General features: G+C 35.1%; 1 protein-coding gene across 2 annotated transcripts in view; it reads left to right on the plus strand.

The window, feature by feature from the left end:
• Positions 1-16,593, plus strand: part of MTX2 (metaxin 2) — a 68,017-nt gene that overhangs the window by 26,810 nt on the left and 24,614 nt on the right. For both annotated transcript variants that reach the window (XM_059394219.1, XM_059394220.1), the window contains one exon: positions 663-709. In XM_059394219.1, the coding sequence (XP_059250202.1) occupies positions 663-709 (47 nt within the window). The remainder of the gene's footprint in view (positions 1-662; positions 710-16,593) is intronic.

Below are 16,593 nucleotides of genomic sequence, written 5' to 3' on the forward strand. Positions count from 1 at the left end.
TCTCAGTGAAAAGGAACTGTTAAAATGTATAGGCTAGGATGGTTCAGGCTCCCTCTAGCAGCTCTTCATATATCATCAGATCACATTATGGACCCCATTTGGGGCTCAGCAGCCTGCTGCAGTTGTCAGAAGACTGCAAAGTAATGAAGACTAATAGGCAGCAGCCCTAGTCTTCTAAGCATGGAATTTTTATTGCAGCAAACTTGTCATCTTTCTTTTGTGTGACAGACCTAGACACACTGTGCAATATTAACTGCAAGCTGGTTTTATATGATTTTGAATGCTTATTAACGAGAGGGGTTTGAGCACATACTATTTTACTTAATTTTAATGAAAAGAAGAGGAATAGTATTTCTTGAAAAGTTGAAAAATGAATTTGTTTTTAAATGAGTGATTTTAATTAAATATTGTTGATAAAATACAAAAAAGTTCAAATAGTTTTAGAAGAAATAGTCTGTGTTATGTACATATTGTGATGATTTAATCAAAAATTGTGATTACCCAATTGTATTGATATAGAACTTCATAGTTCCTATGGTGAAAATCTATACCTTTTATTTTTAAAAATAGGAATAGTGTTTTAAAATAAAAATATTTACAAGTATATTTTGCTTATTTAGCAGTCTCACTTTTGATTCAGACTTTTCATTGTATTTCCACAGGGGAGCAAATTTTGCTTTCTGACAATGCAGCTTCTCTTGCTGTGCAGGTAAATATGCAAATAATGTAATAATTTTCACTTATAACTATTTTTTTCTCTCTGCGCAGTCTGCAATGTTATATATTTATGATCTTTCTGTGTGATTTGCCATTATCAATATAACATCTTTTCTGTGAAGTGTGATTTTATTATGTAATATTTTCAGCTATTGTCAGTATATAAAATAAAAGTCTTCATTCTTTTTTTAAAAATCACTTAATATGCTAGATTATTCTCTTAATAGTTTAGCTTTTGGCTAGATATGATGGTATTGATTATTTGTGGTGATACGTTCATTTATGGACACAGTTATTAACTTATTTGAAAAGATTTATTTACCACATAGTTTTAAGCATCATTCTTTCACTGTGCTCATTCTAGTCTAATCCATTTGTTAATCTTAAAGCAGACATTCTCTTCTCTAGCTGTTTCTTATATATTTATTGATTACATTAGTGTCTCTTATTCCCAAACCACTTATTGAATGCAGTAGCTCTTCACTTTGTATATCACAGTTGTGTAATCCAAAAAGCGGTTAGTGGTCCTGTAAACTTTAAACTGCACCACAGGAAGAATAGACTACTTGGGGATTATTTGCTTTAAAAACTAAAAAACACTGTACATTAACTAACTGGAATTGAATTAAAAGCTTAAAAAAAAAAATAAAACAAGCCCTTACAGATACTGCTTACAGGGCTCTGTATAACCTTCACTGATTCTGTTTCCCTCTCTCTTCTCTTTCATTATCCTGAATTTGCTTATCATATGATGGGACTACAGATAACTTATACAAAAAAAAGAGAACAAAAATAACTAGTATTCTAGATTGCTTTTTTAATTCGTATAAATTTAACAAATTGATATGTTGTTTGTTTTTTTGGTACTTGACTTTGTTTTTTATATTTGTCCATATTGATAGATATACCTCTGATTTACTCATTTTTATTGATGAGTGTTATCCCACTGTATGAATACACCACAATTTACTAAAAAAAAAGGGAGAGAAATGCCTATGGAGATTATAGAATTAAAGTTATTCAAACATTTGCATATATAGCTGTTACTTACTTAGTTAGCTTACATAGTTTGAATCACAAAGAGGATTTTATTGTGCAGCACTAAAAGATAGCTTAAAAGAGAAACTAAGACATGTGGCATTTTTGGAGATGGGATGATGAGCTTCTGGAAGACAGAAAGAAAGGCAAGAGAAAAGCCTGTGAGCTTTTGCTATGTTATAGGCATGATGGTAAGCACTTGGTCATCTCACATTTTTTATTTAACTTGATATTCTCTGCATTTGGTTACTATGTCTGATACCATGTCATTTAGTATATCTTTGCTTTCATTAAGGCAGGGAAAGAAGGAAAAGATGGAAAGAAGAAACGTGTTTGGATAATAATTTATTCATATGAGTATCTTTCTTTCTTTTGGATTTATTTTAAAGATTTTATTTACTTATTTATTTGTCAGAGATAGAGAGAGCACAAGCAGGCAGAGGCAGAGAGAGAAGCAGGCTCCCCAGTGAGAAAAGAGCTGGATGTGGGACTTGATCCCAGGACCCTGGGATCATGACCTGAAAGCTGAAGATAGTGGCTTAACCTACTGAGCCACCCAGGCATCCCATCTTTAGGATTTATTTTAAATCTTTTTACCAAAAATGTAAATTACATATATTTTATTTATTTACCCTTGTTTTATCTTCATTTTTAAAAAGATTTTATTTATTTATTTATAAGATTTATAAGGGAGTGAGAGGGAGAGGGAGGAGAAGCAGACTCTCCCTGAGCAGATAGCCTAAGAGGGGATTTGATCAATCCTAGGACCCTAAGATCATGACCTGAGCTGAAGGCAGATGCTTAACCAGTTGAGCCACCCAGGCACCCTCCCCCCCTTATTTTATCTTTAGATACTACTATTACAACTTGTGTATTTTTTTTCTTAACATTAATTTTTGAGAAGCAGAAATTCTCACTTGATTTTATGCAATAAATGTGGACTTCATACTGCTATTAATCTTTTTTCTTTTTTTGGTGAGGGTGAATTTAAGTTTAGCTTTCAGATACTAATAACGAACTGCATAGCATATCAGGTGTACTAGGTAAATGTTTGTTGAGTGAAAGATTCATAAGTGTGGTAAAAGCAATTTTGCCTGATAACTGAACGCACAAGCAAATTATTTGCTGTGTATAAAATAGTATTTTTCAATGTTTATCTTTGAAAAAAATAACTTCATAGCACAGTGAGTATGTTCACTGAAGCACTAATTCTTAACCCTTTTTAAATTGCCATTTTTGGGATAACTCTTTCAGGACCTCATGAAAACTATAAACCATTTCTCCAGAAAACATTCCAGCGTGCACACATGAAATAGACACATACCTCAGCTTTTCTGCATATGGTTTCAGGGGGTTTATGGATCTCCTTGCTGAAGCTGTTTGGGGATCCCCTGTGAAAAGTTACTGAAGTCATTTCCACCAATTAAAAGGTATTTTGAGAAGGAATAGAGCAGTGGTTCTTAACTGAAGGAGATTTGACATTTGACAGTGTTTAGACATTTCTGGTTGTCATAACTGTTGGGGAGGGTGCTGTTGGCATCTACGGGGTAAAGGCCAGGGATGCTTTTAAACAGCTTTTAGCGCACAGGACGGTCCCTCCACAACAAAGAATTACCCAGCCCCAGAGATAAATAGTGTCAATGTTGAAAAGCCCTGGAATGAACTAGTTTTTAGTATAAATCGAAATACCAGTATGTTACCATTAAAATAATAATAATAATAATAATGATAATGTTTTAAGTAATCTGGGGAAGGGAAGAAAAAAGAAACCTTAGTATACACTTTATTTAGCAACTCTGTTTTTATGGTTCCTATTAATTTACTTTCTCTCCATGGCTCCTCAAAATTTAGTTGTAATTAATAGTAAAACCAGAAAAAAAGAGAACCTTTTAAAATGCAGAATTTGCTTAACCATTTCAATTTTTTGTTATCCTACATATGTCACTTAGATGATAAATTAACCAGCATATATTAAAAATTCTTAGTTTTCTTCAATATTCTTTGACTTGACAGCTGATAGTAGCCATGACTATAAATGTGACTTTTCCAGATATCTGATGTAAACTTTATGGAGTAATTTTCTTCTATATAGTGGACCAGTATCCGTTTAGAAGTATCAGTTAAATGTGTAAAATTGATCAAAACAATGTGACAGGTATCCATAAACAATATTTTCTAGAAGATACCAGATATCAGGCATCAGATATTTTAATAGTCTGCCAGTTAAGCAATCAGGAAATTTAAATTTTACCTAGAGCATAGACTTGGCATTTATTATAGTCCTGGAACTAAGTGGTTAGATCTTTTTTGTTTAAAGGAACCCTTATGATTTCAGTTTAAAAGAAAATAAATTTTTTTCCCATGGTTGTTATTTCCTCTTAGGTTTGCTTTTTCCTCCTCACCCAAAAAGTACTGGTATTAACCAGCAGTGTTTGTCTGGTCATATAACAGTCCTATATGTTAAATAGAGTGAAGTATTAGTGTAGCATATTCCTCTGGTTCTCATGAGCAGTGTGTGTGTGCATGTGTGTAGTGGTATGTACATATATGTATAAGCAGTCTTTGTGTATGTGTAATTGGGAAAAGAACTTTGATAATCTCTGTTACTGAACAGGCAAATCCACAGAGAGAGAAAGTGTGTTAGTGGTTGCCAGGAGCTGAGGAGAGGTAGAAATAGGAAGTGAGAGGTATTGGGAATGATGTAATGGGTACAGGGTTTCTTTTTGAAGTGATGAATATGTTCTAAAATTAGACAATGGTGATAGTTGCACACTTTTATAAATATACTAAAAATTGAATTGGACACTTAAATAAAAGGATGAATTGTATGGTATATAAATTATATGTCTATAAATCAGTTAAATTTTAGGTAAATTTTTTTTTAAAAATTTATTTATTTGACAGAGAGATCACAAGCAGGCAGAGAGGCAGGCAGAGAGAGAGAAGGAAGCAGGTTCCCTGCTGAGCAGAGAGCCCAATGCAGGGTTCGATCTTAGGACCCTGAGATCATGACCTGAGCAGAAGGCAGAGGCTTAACCCACTGAGCCACCCAGGCGCCCCTCAGTTACTCTTTTTAATTAAAAAAATAGTAATTCTCTGTTACTACTCTCACCTCCTAAACCTGAACTGTTGTCCAACAGATATATAATGTTGGCCACATATGTAGTAAAAAATTTTGGGGGCAGCTGGGTGGCTCAGTGGGTTAAGCTTCTGCCTTCAGCTCAGGTCATGATCTCAGGGTCCTGGGATCGAGCCCTGCATCAGGCTCTTTGCTCAGCCTGCTTCCCCCTCTCTGTCAAATAAATACATAAAATTAAAAAAAAATTGTAGTAGTCCTATTAAAAAATGTAAGAAGAAACCGATGAAATGAATTTTAATCATGTTTTATTTAATCCATTGTATCCAAATGTTATTTTACCATGTGATCAGTACAAAATTGATTAATGGGATGTTTTACGTTTTTTATATTAAGTTCAAAATATGTGTATTTTACACTTAGAGCACATCTTAATTTGTACTAGCTACATTTTAGGTGCTCAGTAGCCACATGTAGCTACTTGTATTGAACAGCACATGTCTAGAAATATAGTATGAGCCAATATATATGAACTCCCCTGCAGTTTTTCTGAGTAAAATGTCTTATTTTCCTTAAGAAGTTTATGACTTTACTGATTTGGTATATGCTGTCTTTTATAGCAGCTTCCACAAATGAAATGGGAGTTGGTCTCTTCTAAATATAGAATGCCATAAACATTACTCTTTGTTGTTCCTCTGTAAAATGGAGATATAAAGAAGCTGTTTTATTGGATGTCATGAGGATTGGATGTGTTAATATATATAAAGTACTTAGAAAAGTACTTGGCACAATGTAAATATGCAGTGAATGTTGGTTATTATTTCCTTCTCTTATTCATTGATGGAAGTTTGTATAATCCGTATCAGCAGGAGGAATGGAAGCTTGCAGGCTTTATAATGCCTAAACACCTGGGATTAATTAAAATAAATGTTAGGTTTAAGAATTTTTTTGGAGGGGTGCCTGGGTGGCTCAGTCAGTTAAGCATCCAACTCTTGGTTTTGGCTCAGGTCATGATCTTGGGGTCCTGGCGTTAGCCCTGTGTCAGGCTCTGCACACAGTGCCCGAGTCTGCTTGTCTCTCTCCCTCCCCCTTTGCTCCTCTGTTCCTTCCCCAACTCGTGTCCTCTCTCAAATAAATAAATAAAATCTTAAAAAAAAATTTGGGGGGAGGGACATATTTGAATTTGTGTGAACATTATTAATTTTTGTAATCATTCATGCCGTACCTGAAAAATGTCAATATTGAATGCTTTAATTCAAAGTATTTTTTTTTTTAAATTCTGAATAGGATTTGTTTTAAAAGTTAGTTTCTATTGAAGACTTTTATTTAAGGCATTCTACTGAGAGCTTTTATATGAAGTATCTCATTTAATCCTTACCATAATCCTGGTGTAAGGGACTATTATGAACCTTATTTTAAAGATGTGGGAACTGGAACTGAGCTTTGCCCAAGGTCATAGAGCCCACAGACTGTGGAGGTAAACAGACAATAATGATTGAGTACCTATCATGTGCTCATTACTATGCTAAGCACTTTATTCTTATTAACTCATTTAATCCTTAAAACAACTTGAAGTTTAGGTGCTATTATAATCCACATTCTGCAGGTAGTGTTAGTAAGAACAGCAATAATAACCGAAACTAAAATGTACACAGTGCTTACTCCATGTGCCAGGTCTTGTTAAATGTACCTTACATGTCATAGATAATTTTCACACACAGCAACTCTAGGAGGTGGGTAGTAGTAGTAGTCCCATTTTACAAAGTAGCAAGTTAAAGTGGAGAGGTTCTCAAACTTACATGGGTGTACTTGGCAGAGCTCGAATGCAAAACCAGGGAGTCTAGAGTCAAGAATCCATGCTTATAACACTTTGTTGCATATCAGTTCAGTCCAGGGACACAGATCTTTGAATTTTTATTCAAAAAAAGTGGACATTTAAATTCAAAAATCATTTCTGACATTTCCTAGCAAGTTGTATCTTCAAATTTATAGATTACTTTAAGATGTGAAAGATAAATGTGTCTCAGCTTTTGGATCTCTGAAATGTGATAAAGGCAGTCTTACCTGAGTTTTCAGTTATTGTGAAGCTCAAGTTAGATAATAAATGAGAAATTCTTTTGAAAAAAGTAAAAGCAATAGCATTAGAATAGCATTAGAAATACAAGATGATGTTGAATGCTGAATTTAGTGCCTATATTTTATGAATGCATATAATAAAATTGTTACTTTTTAGTAAGTTTTAGAAAGGATGTTGTTTATTATAGGAAACCAATTTACAAAGAAACCTGTTTTCCTTTTTTGTATGGCTTAGTCTTTTGCAAAAGTTTGGCTTTACTTTTAGAAAGTGTCTTGAACTGATGACAATTACTAGAATACTGCATACAAGAGAATGCTACCTTTCACTTACTCAGTTTTTATACTCACTTCCAGTAAGTATAACATTTAAGCTCAGATTAAGGGAAATATCATTATTCTACTTAATATTCTCATTTCCCCCTTCTTGTGAATGAATACTCTGTCTTTAAAAATGAAAGGGCAGACAACAAAAAAACTATTTTTTTTCTGTTGAATATGTTGTATCATTTAAAAAAGTCAGCATTTTTATAGGCCCTATTAATTCTGGGCCATGAACACTTATATGTAACATCTACTGATAAATTGTTAGCTGACCCTTGCTTTTTTCCTTTTAGCAAATGATGCTTTTTAGGTAGACGTATTAATTAGCAGTTAAATGATAATATCTTCCTGTAGTGATTGGGAAGAGCAGCAGAGAGGAGGAACTCTCTCTCCTAAAGATTGTGAGTCACTTGTGCCACTGGAGAAATAACAGTGCTTATGAAAATCCGCTATAAATATGTCTTGTCATTGAGGTGGCTGCTGTGGACAGCTTACCTTGAGAATTGTGGAGGAAATGCTTTTGAATTTTCAGTTTGGTTGGATACCTTTTTTTCTTTAAACAAGTTATTCATGGTTGTCTGCAGGTTTTTTTTTTTTTAAGTGTCTGTTCAAACCTGATAAAAATCCAAGTAGGATACCACCAGTGTGTATGTCTTAACAGAGAATTAGGAGAATACTCTTTTATGAAAAAAATTTTTAAAATTATGTAGCTTTAAGTTTCATAGACTGTAAAAGTTTTTTGAGGTTTTTTTCATCCCTTCACTTTGATCATCCTCTGCAAAATGAGGCTTCTGTATTTAGTTTCAGGAATAGAAGAAGGAAAGGAGTGTTTAGAGGTAGAGAAATTTAGGGAGTATTTATTACATAGGAGACTTATAAAATCTTTTCAGTATTTTAGTAAAATGAGAAAAACGGAAGCTGTAGGATGTTTTATCACTGAATTTAAAGTCTTCAGATTGACTGTCTTCTATCACCTTTTATATGCCAGCAGTATTAAAGTATTTTGGTGATTTATGCTTATAAAACTTGGAAGGATTTAAATACTTAGAAGATGATCTTTAGAAAAGATAATTTAAATTGAGATAATTAAAATTGAACTTAAATTGCAAACAATTTAACAGATTAAAAACATTTTCAGTATCAATATTAATTCCTCAACATAAATGGTGTATATACAAAACATTTAAATTTGTGTTACAGGATTTGTGAAAATGAAACATATTCAATATAGAATTCGGTGGCTATTAGAGTTGTCATTTTTAGTGATTAGTGAAATAAAATGGTTTTGGAGGGTAGTGGGTTGCTAACATAAGTATCTAGTTAACATAGCAAAAATACACTTTGCTGCAGTCAGGAGAGATTTCAAATTAGAATATCAACCATACACTTTTCTGCTTAAAAAGTAAATAGTGAGCAGGATTTAAAAATTTGTTGCTGTTAAACAGAACAGTGAAGACATAGCATTAGGATGAAAAAATGACAGTCTATTTTTTATACAGAAAAGGGCTAGAATTCTTCATTATTAGATACAGTATCAGCATAATCGATCTAGCAGCATTATATTTGAGCTGAAAATACACTTAAGTTTGAGGCCATACACTAGCCTGTGTGAACAAAACATCTTTCATATAGTTCTAAGATGAAATTACCCTTGAATGAATAGCATCTTCATTTATCTTCAAACCGCTTCTGTACTCTTAGTGTATCTACTCTTTCAACATTCCACAACAAGAATTACATTACACCATTATACGAGAGTACTTCTACAGTGTGAAATAGATTGGTTTGGAAAATGAACCTGGCTTTGCTATAAATTACATTCTCAGGTACAAAGGAATTTGTTATTTTGTTTAAAATAGTCACAAATATAATTAAGGTCTTAATTTATGTTAAACTACAAATATAGCTATTACTTTAACTGGATTAGGAACTTAATCTGTCACTTCAGGAATGATACCTAACACTTTTCATTTGTAACCTTAGATACATTATTTCAATTACAGGGTCTGCAGCTGTTTGATATAAAAAAATGAATCACTTTATAGGTAGATTTGTTCATGGTTTTTAATTTTAAAACATGCTTCTTCCGTAAGGTGAAAAATAATTCTTTGGTTGTCGTCACAGATTTTCTTTTGTGTCCATAAAATGAGATATGAATTAAAATTCAGAACCATTTTCATTTTGTGCCCTGAAAATGGTATTGCATGCTTTAGAATAGTCCATAGTGAATTCTTATGTGAAATATTTCAAATTTAATTATGAGATGAATAGAAGCTTTGTCCTAAAGAAGAAAACCCAAGGTCTGCTGTCTAAGGATAGCTTTACATAGTTAGGGTGAAAATTGCTTGTTCCCTATTAGAATTTGGATAACTTTGTTAATGGGATCTACATACTTTAGAAGCTATGTTTATAACCCCTTAAATTCCATAGTATTACTCCGTGTGAGGCACCTAATCTTTTAAACATTCAAGAACAATTCTTTAAAATTTTGTAGTATTTTTATATTTTCATTGGCAAGCAGTGTTGATTTTATTGCTTAAATGCATAAGATTTCTTATGTATTTAGCCTGTAAGATAAGTAAATGTTCATTTTATTTTTGGAATAAAGAAGAGGAAAGAAGATAGTTGGTGCTGTTTATTAGTAAATGATCCAGTATTGCGTTACTATTGGTTTATCAAAATGAATATGTTTTATATCCCTGCCATCCGCTATTTAGCTTATCTTAAGAATTTAAAATTTGTTGGAGTTTTTTGTTGTTGTTATTTTTCTCAGTTGGGAATATTTATCTGTAAATAATGAAACAATCATTTATAAGAGCTCAAAAAAAGTAGTTTCCTTTCTTTACTCCCAAACTGTTCATTATTGAGTGCCAAATATCTGACTGGTATTGCTTTAGGTTCTTGGGTTATATGAATTGGTCTCTGTGACTATTTCATAGTTCCTGATACTTAGTATCGACCTTACAGCTTACTTTTATTTACATTTAATTCTAACAGGGAGAGCATGTACCTTTTCCTATTCTGATTATCTTTTTTTGTTGCTTTCCTTCTGAACTTGATTTTTTTTCTACAGCTGTTGATGTTGATGTATCTAAAGTTGAGTCAGATATTCCAAAAGTAGTTATCAGGTGAGAGTTGTGTTAAGGGAGATCTGTTCTCTGATGTGATCTGTCTTATTTGTGCTTTAGTAGCATTTCATGTTTTTGATACCAAATTTGCTTATTTGAAGCTATTTATGCTCATTGAATTGTGTTTCTGATAATTTTTAAGTTAAATTCCTGTTACTGTTTTTCTAAAACAATATCTGCTTATTGATGTATTTGTCATTTTATTGATATTTAAAAATCTGAATTTAACAGGAATTACATCTAACTTTTTAATGCAGTGAGCTTTGGTTCTATAAAATAACAAAATACTAATCTTTCTTGTAGCTTACTAGTTTTCTACAAATTTAGGTATGTTTTCATATTATAGTGAATATCTGTGGCTTAGTCATTGAGCAAATGTTACATGAGACCCTGTAGTATGCCGAGGATAAAGTAGTGAATAAGATGGAGGTGGTTAGTGTGTGCTAACAGGGCCTACAGTCTGGAGGCCTTTTATGAGTTCATTTATCAGTTTCATCAGTATGTGTGACTTTGAAACATTATTCAGAAAGTAAATATTTGTTAATATCAAAACATCTTTATTCACTTGTTTTTGCCTTGCTTAAAATACTTTATATAAGGTACATACTGTGATCATAGAAATCATATTATTTATTCTTTACCTTATTATTCTTTAAAAAAGTACTTTTGGTTATGTTCCCTTATTTATCCTTTTAATATCTATTTAGGGATTTTTTTTTTAAGTCTTATGCCCAATTTTACTGTTTTGATTATAAAGGAAAATTATTTACCTTTTTCTCTTAAGGAGGTGTTAAAGGGTAGTAAGCGAAGTCAGCTTTCTTTTGAAATCACCAAGGTTAGTCTTTCTTCTTTTGCAGATGGGTACATGAGTATTTGTTACTAATATTACTGTTAATCTTAATAATATATTTATTGAACTACTGTGTGCCAGATAGTATATAAGATGTTTTACACATTAGTACTTCAGTTAATCTGCCTAATTAATTGTCTTCACTTTAAAAGTGAGAAAGCTTATGAGGTAAAGGAGCTTTCTCAAGCTAACAGTCAACAAGATTCTACCCAGAGATGTCTCACTGGGAGACTTAAGCTTTACTGTTCTATTCTGACTCTTAATATAGATAAAGAGGGGCGCGCCTGGGTGGCTTGGTCAGTTAAGCATCTGCCTTAGGCTCAGATCTTGAACCCAGGGCCCTGCGATGGAGCCCCACATGGGGCTCGCTGCTCAGCAGGGTGTCTTCTTCTCCTTCTCCATCTCCATCCATGTGCTCACTCTATCTCTCTTTCTCTCCCTCAAACAAATCAATCTGTAAAAAAATTAAAAAAATTGATAAGGAGGATTTCTCTTCTTCTTCTCCTTCTCTTCCTTCCCTTCTCCTCCTCCTTCTCCTTCTACTTCTTCTCCCTCCTTCTCTTTCTTCTCCTCCTTCCTTCTCCTCCTCCTACTTCTCCGAAGTTGTAGTCGTCATCATCATCTTCTTCTTGTCGTCGTCGTCTTCTTCTTCTTCTTCTTCTTCTTTTTAAGGGCTCCCAGCATGGAGCCCAGCACAGGGCCTGAACTCACAACCCTGAGATCAAAACTTGATTTGAAATCAAGTGTCGGATGCTTAGCCACCGAAGTGCCCCAAAGGATTTCCATTTTTCAAAAGACATTCTAGTGTTCTACTTAAACAGCATGTTTCTTTCTTTCTTTCTTTCTTTCTTTTTTAAAAAGATTTTATTTATTTATTTGACAGAGATCACAAGTAGGCAGAGAGACAGGCAGAGAGAGAGGGTGGTAAGCAGGCTCCCTGCTGAGCAGAGACCCCGATGCGGGGCTCGATCCAGGACCCTGGGATCATGCCCTGAGCGAAGGCAGAGGCTTTAACCCATTGAGCCATCCAGGTGCCCCAACAGCATGTTTCTTAAGTCTGTATTCTGTTAGGATCTATTAGATTATGCTAGGGACTTAACCAGTGACAATTAAAGAGTGGGAATGTGCTGGGTCACCCAGTCTTAAGAGTAATGTATGGTGTGTATGAGTCAGCAACAGAAACTTGCCCTACTCTAAATGATGGTAAAGACAGAGTCTCAGTGAGATGTGTAGCATTCTCCCTGTGCAAATGTAGTGACCAGGCCAGGCCTGTTGTTGGCTGGCTATGTTTCACTCCAGCCAGGTTTGAGCCCTTCTCATTATTTTATGAACTGAATATTTTTATTTACTTCTTCATTTGTTCATTTTTGGTTAAGATAATGCAATTCAAACAAGATGCGTGATATTTCAAGGTTTTTAATGTTATAGATTCTATTTTCTTTCTCATGTTAACATGATATTTATTGTTTTTTATAAAAGAAATGGATGATTTTTGGCTTTAAATATTTTATTTATTTATTTGACATGAAGAGAGAGCACAGCAAGCAAGGGGAGTGGCAGGCAGAGGGAGAGGGAGAAGCAGGCTCCCAGCTGCAAGGAGCCCAATGCGGGACTCCATCCCAGGACCCTGGGAGCACAACCTGAACCAAAGACAGATGCCTAATGAATGAGCCACCCAGGTACCCCGAGTTTTTGGCTTTACGTTTAATTTCAGGGCCGCCTGGGTACTTATTCATTAGGCGTCTACCTTTGGCTCAAGTCCATGATCCTAGGGTCCTGGGATTGAACCCTGTGTTGGGCTCCCTGCTCAGCAGGGAGTCTCCCTCTCCCGCTCCCTCTGCTTGTGTTCCTTCTCTCTCTGTCAAAATAGGTAAATAAAATCTTTTAAAAAATAAATTGAATTTCAATTAAGTTTGCTGCTCCAGATTCTTTCTGTAATATTTTTAGTATATTTCTTTGGAAATAAAGACTTGAAGAAACTAGATATGCATAATTTTTGAGATTTTTTTATTGGATTTCTTATTAATATTTATGTTTACCTTAATTATAAGATCTCCATACTTATTTTAAATATCCTGCATATTGGACCATTATGCTCAGATTTTAAAGGACTCTTGGTGACAATGGCTTCTATTTGTGTTACTTCTCAGTATATTTTCAGAAGATAATACTACTGTTATTGGATGGCTTCTCATTGCTTCTTCTTTAACTGTGTGTTAAATTGACATTTTAGTTTAGTTTTTTTGTTTATGTTTTTATTTTAAAAAGTGTAATTTTTTTTTTTTTTAAATGAGAAAGAGAGAGGAGGGGCAGAGGGAAAGGGAGAGGGAGAATCTCAAGCAGGCTTCACACCCAGTGCAGAGCCTGATATGGGACTTGATTTCAGAACTCTATGATCATGACCTGACCTGATACCAAGAGTCAGATATTTAACTGATTGAGTAACCTAGATGCCCATTTTATTGTGTTGTTTAATTATTATTTGAGGGGGAGAGAGAAGGGGCATGAGAGAAGGGGGTAGGGTCAGAGGGAGAGGCAGACTCACTGCTGAGCAGAGAGCCCTATGGACTCAATCCTGGCACTCTAGGATCATGACCTGAGCCGAAGGCAGATGTTTAATGGATTGAGCTACCCAGGCGCCTCCTTGTTTTTGTTTTTAATTGAAGTATCGCTGACAGATAATGCTACATTAATTTCAGGTATGCAACATAGTTATTCCACAACTCTATACATTATGTTATACTCACCTTAAGTATAGGTATCATTTCTCACCATGCCACTCTATTACTATACCATTGACTATATATTCCCTATGCTGTACCTTTTATCCCTGTGACTTGTGCATTCCATAACTGGAAACCTGTTATCTCTTGCTTTTCTTCACCCAACTCCCTCCACCCCCACTCTCCTCCCCTCTGGCAACCATCAGTGTGTTTTCTGTATATATGGGTCTTTTTGTTTGTTCATTTGTTTTGTTTTTTAGAGTCTGCATATAAGTGATCTCATTCTTTTTTATGGCTGAGTAATAGTTCATGGTATGTGTCTTTGTGTCTACACACTACATCTTTTTTTTTTTTAAGATTTTATTTATTTATTTGACAGAGAGAAATCACAAGTAAGCAGAGAGGCAGGCAGAGAGAGGAGGAAGCAGGCTCCCCGCGGAGCAGAGAGCCCGATGCGGGACTCGATCCCAGGATCCTGGGATCATGACCTGAGCCGAAGGCAGAGGCTTTAACCCACTGAGCCACCCAGGCGCCCCACACTACATCTTCTTTATCCATTCATATATCGATGGATACTTGGGTTGCCTTCATATCTTCGCATATTATAAATAATGTAGCAGTGAAACAGGTGTACAGATATCTTTCTGAATCACTGTTTTTGTTTTCTTCAGATAAAGGTCCAGTAATGGAATTACAGGATCATATGGTATTTCTATTTTTAGTTTTTTGAGGAACCTCCATGCTGTTGTCCATAATGGTTGCACCAATTTTCATTCCTACCAACAGTACATGAGGGTTCCCTTTTCTCCATATCCTCACCAACACTTTTAAATTTCTTGTCTTTTTGATACTAGCCATTCTGACAGGTGTAAGGTAATAAATCTCACTGTGGTTTTGATATACATTTCCCTGATGACTTCATGTGTCTGTTGGCCGTTTTTATGATGTCTTTGGAAAAATATCTATTCAAGTCTTGTGCTCACTTTTTTTTTTTTAAGGTTTATTAATTTATTTATTTTAGAGAGAGCAGGTGTGTGCACGAGTGGGAGGAGAGGCAGAGGGAAAGGGAGATGGAGGGAATCCCAAGCAGACTCCTGCAGAGTGCAGAGCCCAACATGGGTCTCCATCTCACAACCTTGAGATCATGACCTGAGCCAAAATTGAGCCAGACACTTCACTGAGTGAGCCACCCAAGTTCCCCTTCTGCTCACTTTTTAACCAGATTATTTGGGTGTTTTTTTTGGTGTTAACTTATGTCAGTTCTTTTATGTTTTGGATATGGACTTTTCAGTTTTTAAACTTGGTGGGCTAAACTTGGAGGGGACAGAAGAGATCAAAGATAACAACTCTTCTTGGTTGTGTTTTTATTCTGCATAATAATTATAGCTCCACCTTTTTTTTTTTTTTTTAAGATTTTATTTATTTATTTGACAGAGATACAGTGAGACCAGGAACACAGGCAGGGGAAGTGGGAGAGGGAGAAGCAGGTTCCTCACCGAGCAGGGAGCCTGATAAAGGGCTGTATCCCAGGACTTCAGGATCATGACCTGAGCTAAGGCAGATGCATAATGACTGAGCCACTCAGGCTCCCCTACCTCTCTCCTTTTCTTAATATCTCAATATTGCCATACTTGCAGGAAAATATTGACAAAGATTATGCTAATGTGTAGGTACTTTTGTCACCTCTTCCACAAAAGAAATGGAGATGGCCTTTAAGGTTGGGCTTCTCAACATTTGAGTAGAGTTGCTTATATGGTTTCAAAACATACAACGGTGCCTTAGTGACCAGGTCTTTGAAAAGAGAGCAGAGTTGTCTGCTAAGTGATATTAGAGAAGTCCCTATTAAAGACTCCCAAGTCTTTTGGGAAGAGACCACCAAAACCTGCTCATCCCACAGGTTTTCCTATTTTGGTAAATGGCAGTTCCATCATTCTAGTTGTTTATGTCAGAAACTTTGAGCCATCTTTGGAGTCCTCTCTTTTTCCTGTATTCACATCCAGTTGTCAGCAAAACCTTTTGGCCCTAGCTTAAAAATACAGCCAGAATCGGACTTTTTGTTCCCTTTCGCACTCTTGTCTTGATCCAGGCCACCATCATTTCTTGCCTGGATTGTTGTAGAATCCTTCTAACTAGTGCTCCTGCTTCTATTCTTCTACTCTCTACTGTCTAATCTCTGTATAGCTGCTTGTAATCCTTTAAAATGTTAGTAAGATTCTTGCAGTCTTCAGCTCAGCACCTTCCCAAGATTGTTCCTAAGGTTGGAATCCTTAAAATTATCTGTAAGTCCTACATGATCTCTTCTGATGTCATCACTTAACCACTCACTTCCTTAATCTGCATTGTCAGACTGGTCTTATTCCTCAGACACACCAGTTGACACATAAGACTGCGTCAGCTCTGTTGAACTTGGACTGCTCTTCTCTTAGATAAGATACGTGGCTTGCTCCCTAACTTTCTTCAGGTTTATGTGCAAATGTTTCCTGGTGAGCCCTTATCTGACCACTCTGCATATAACAGCAAGACCTTCGTACTGCTTTGTACGAAGGGATCGTAGCAGGGATCACTATACATATTTTCTAGTTTATTTGCTTGTCTTCTTTCTCCATTGGAATGTAAAATCCATGAAGGCCTAGACTTTATGTTCACTGCTCTGTTCTCAGTGCC

The sequence above is a fragment of the Mustela nigripes genome, chromosome 3 (genome assembly GCF_022355385.1).
Source record: "Mustela nigripes isolate SB6536 chromosome 3, MUSNIG.SB6536, whole genome shotgun sequence".
NCBI classification, from domain to species: domain Eukaryota; kingdom Metazoa; phylum Chordata; class Mammalia; order Carnivora; family Mustelidae; genus Mustela; species Mustela nigripes.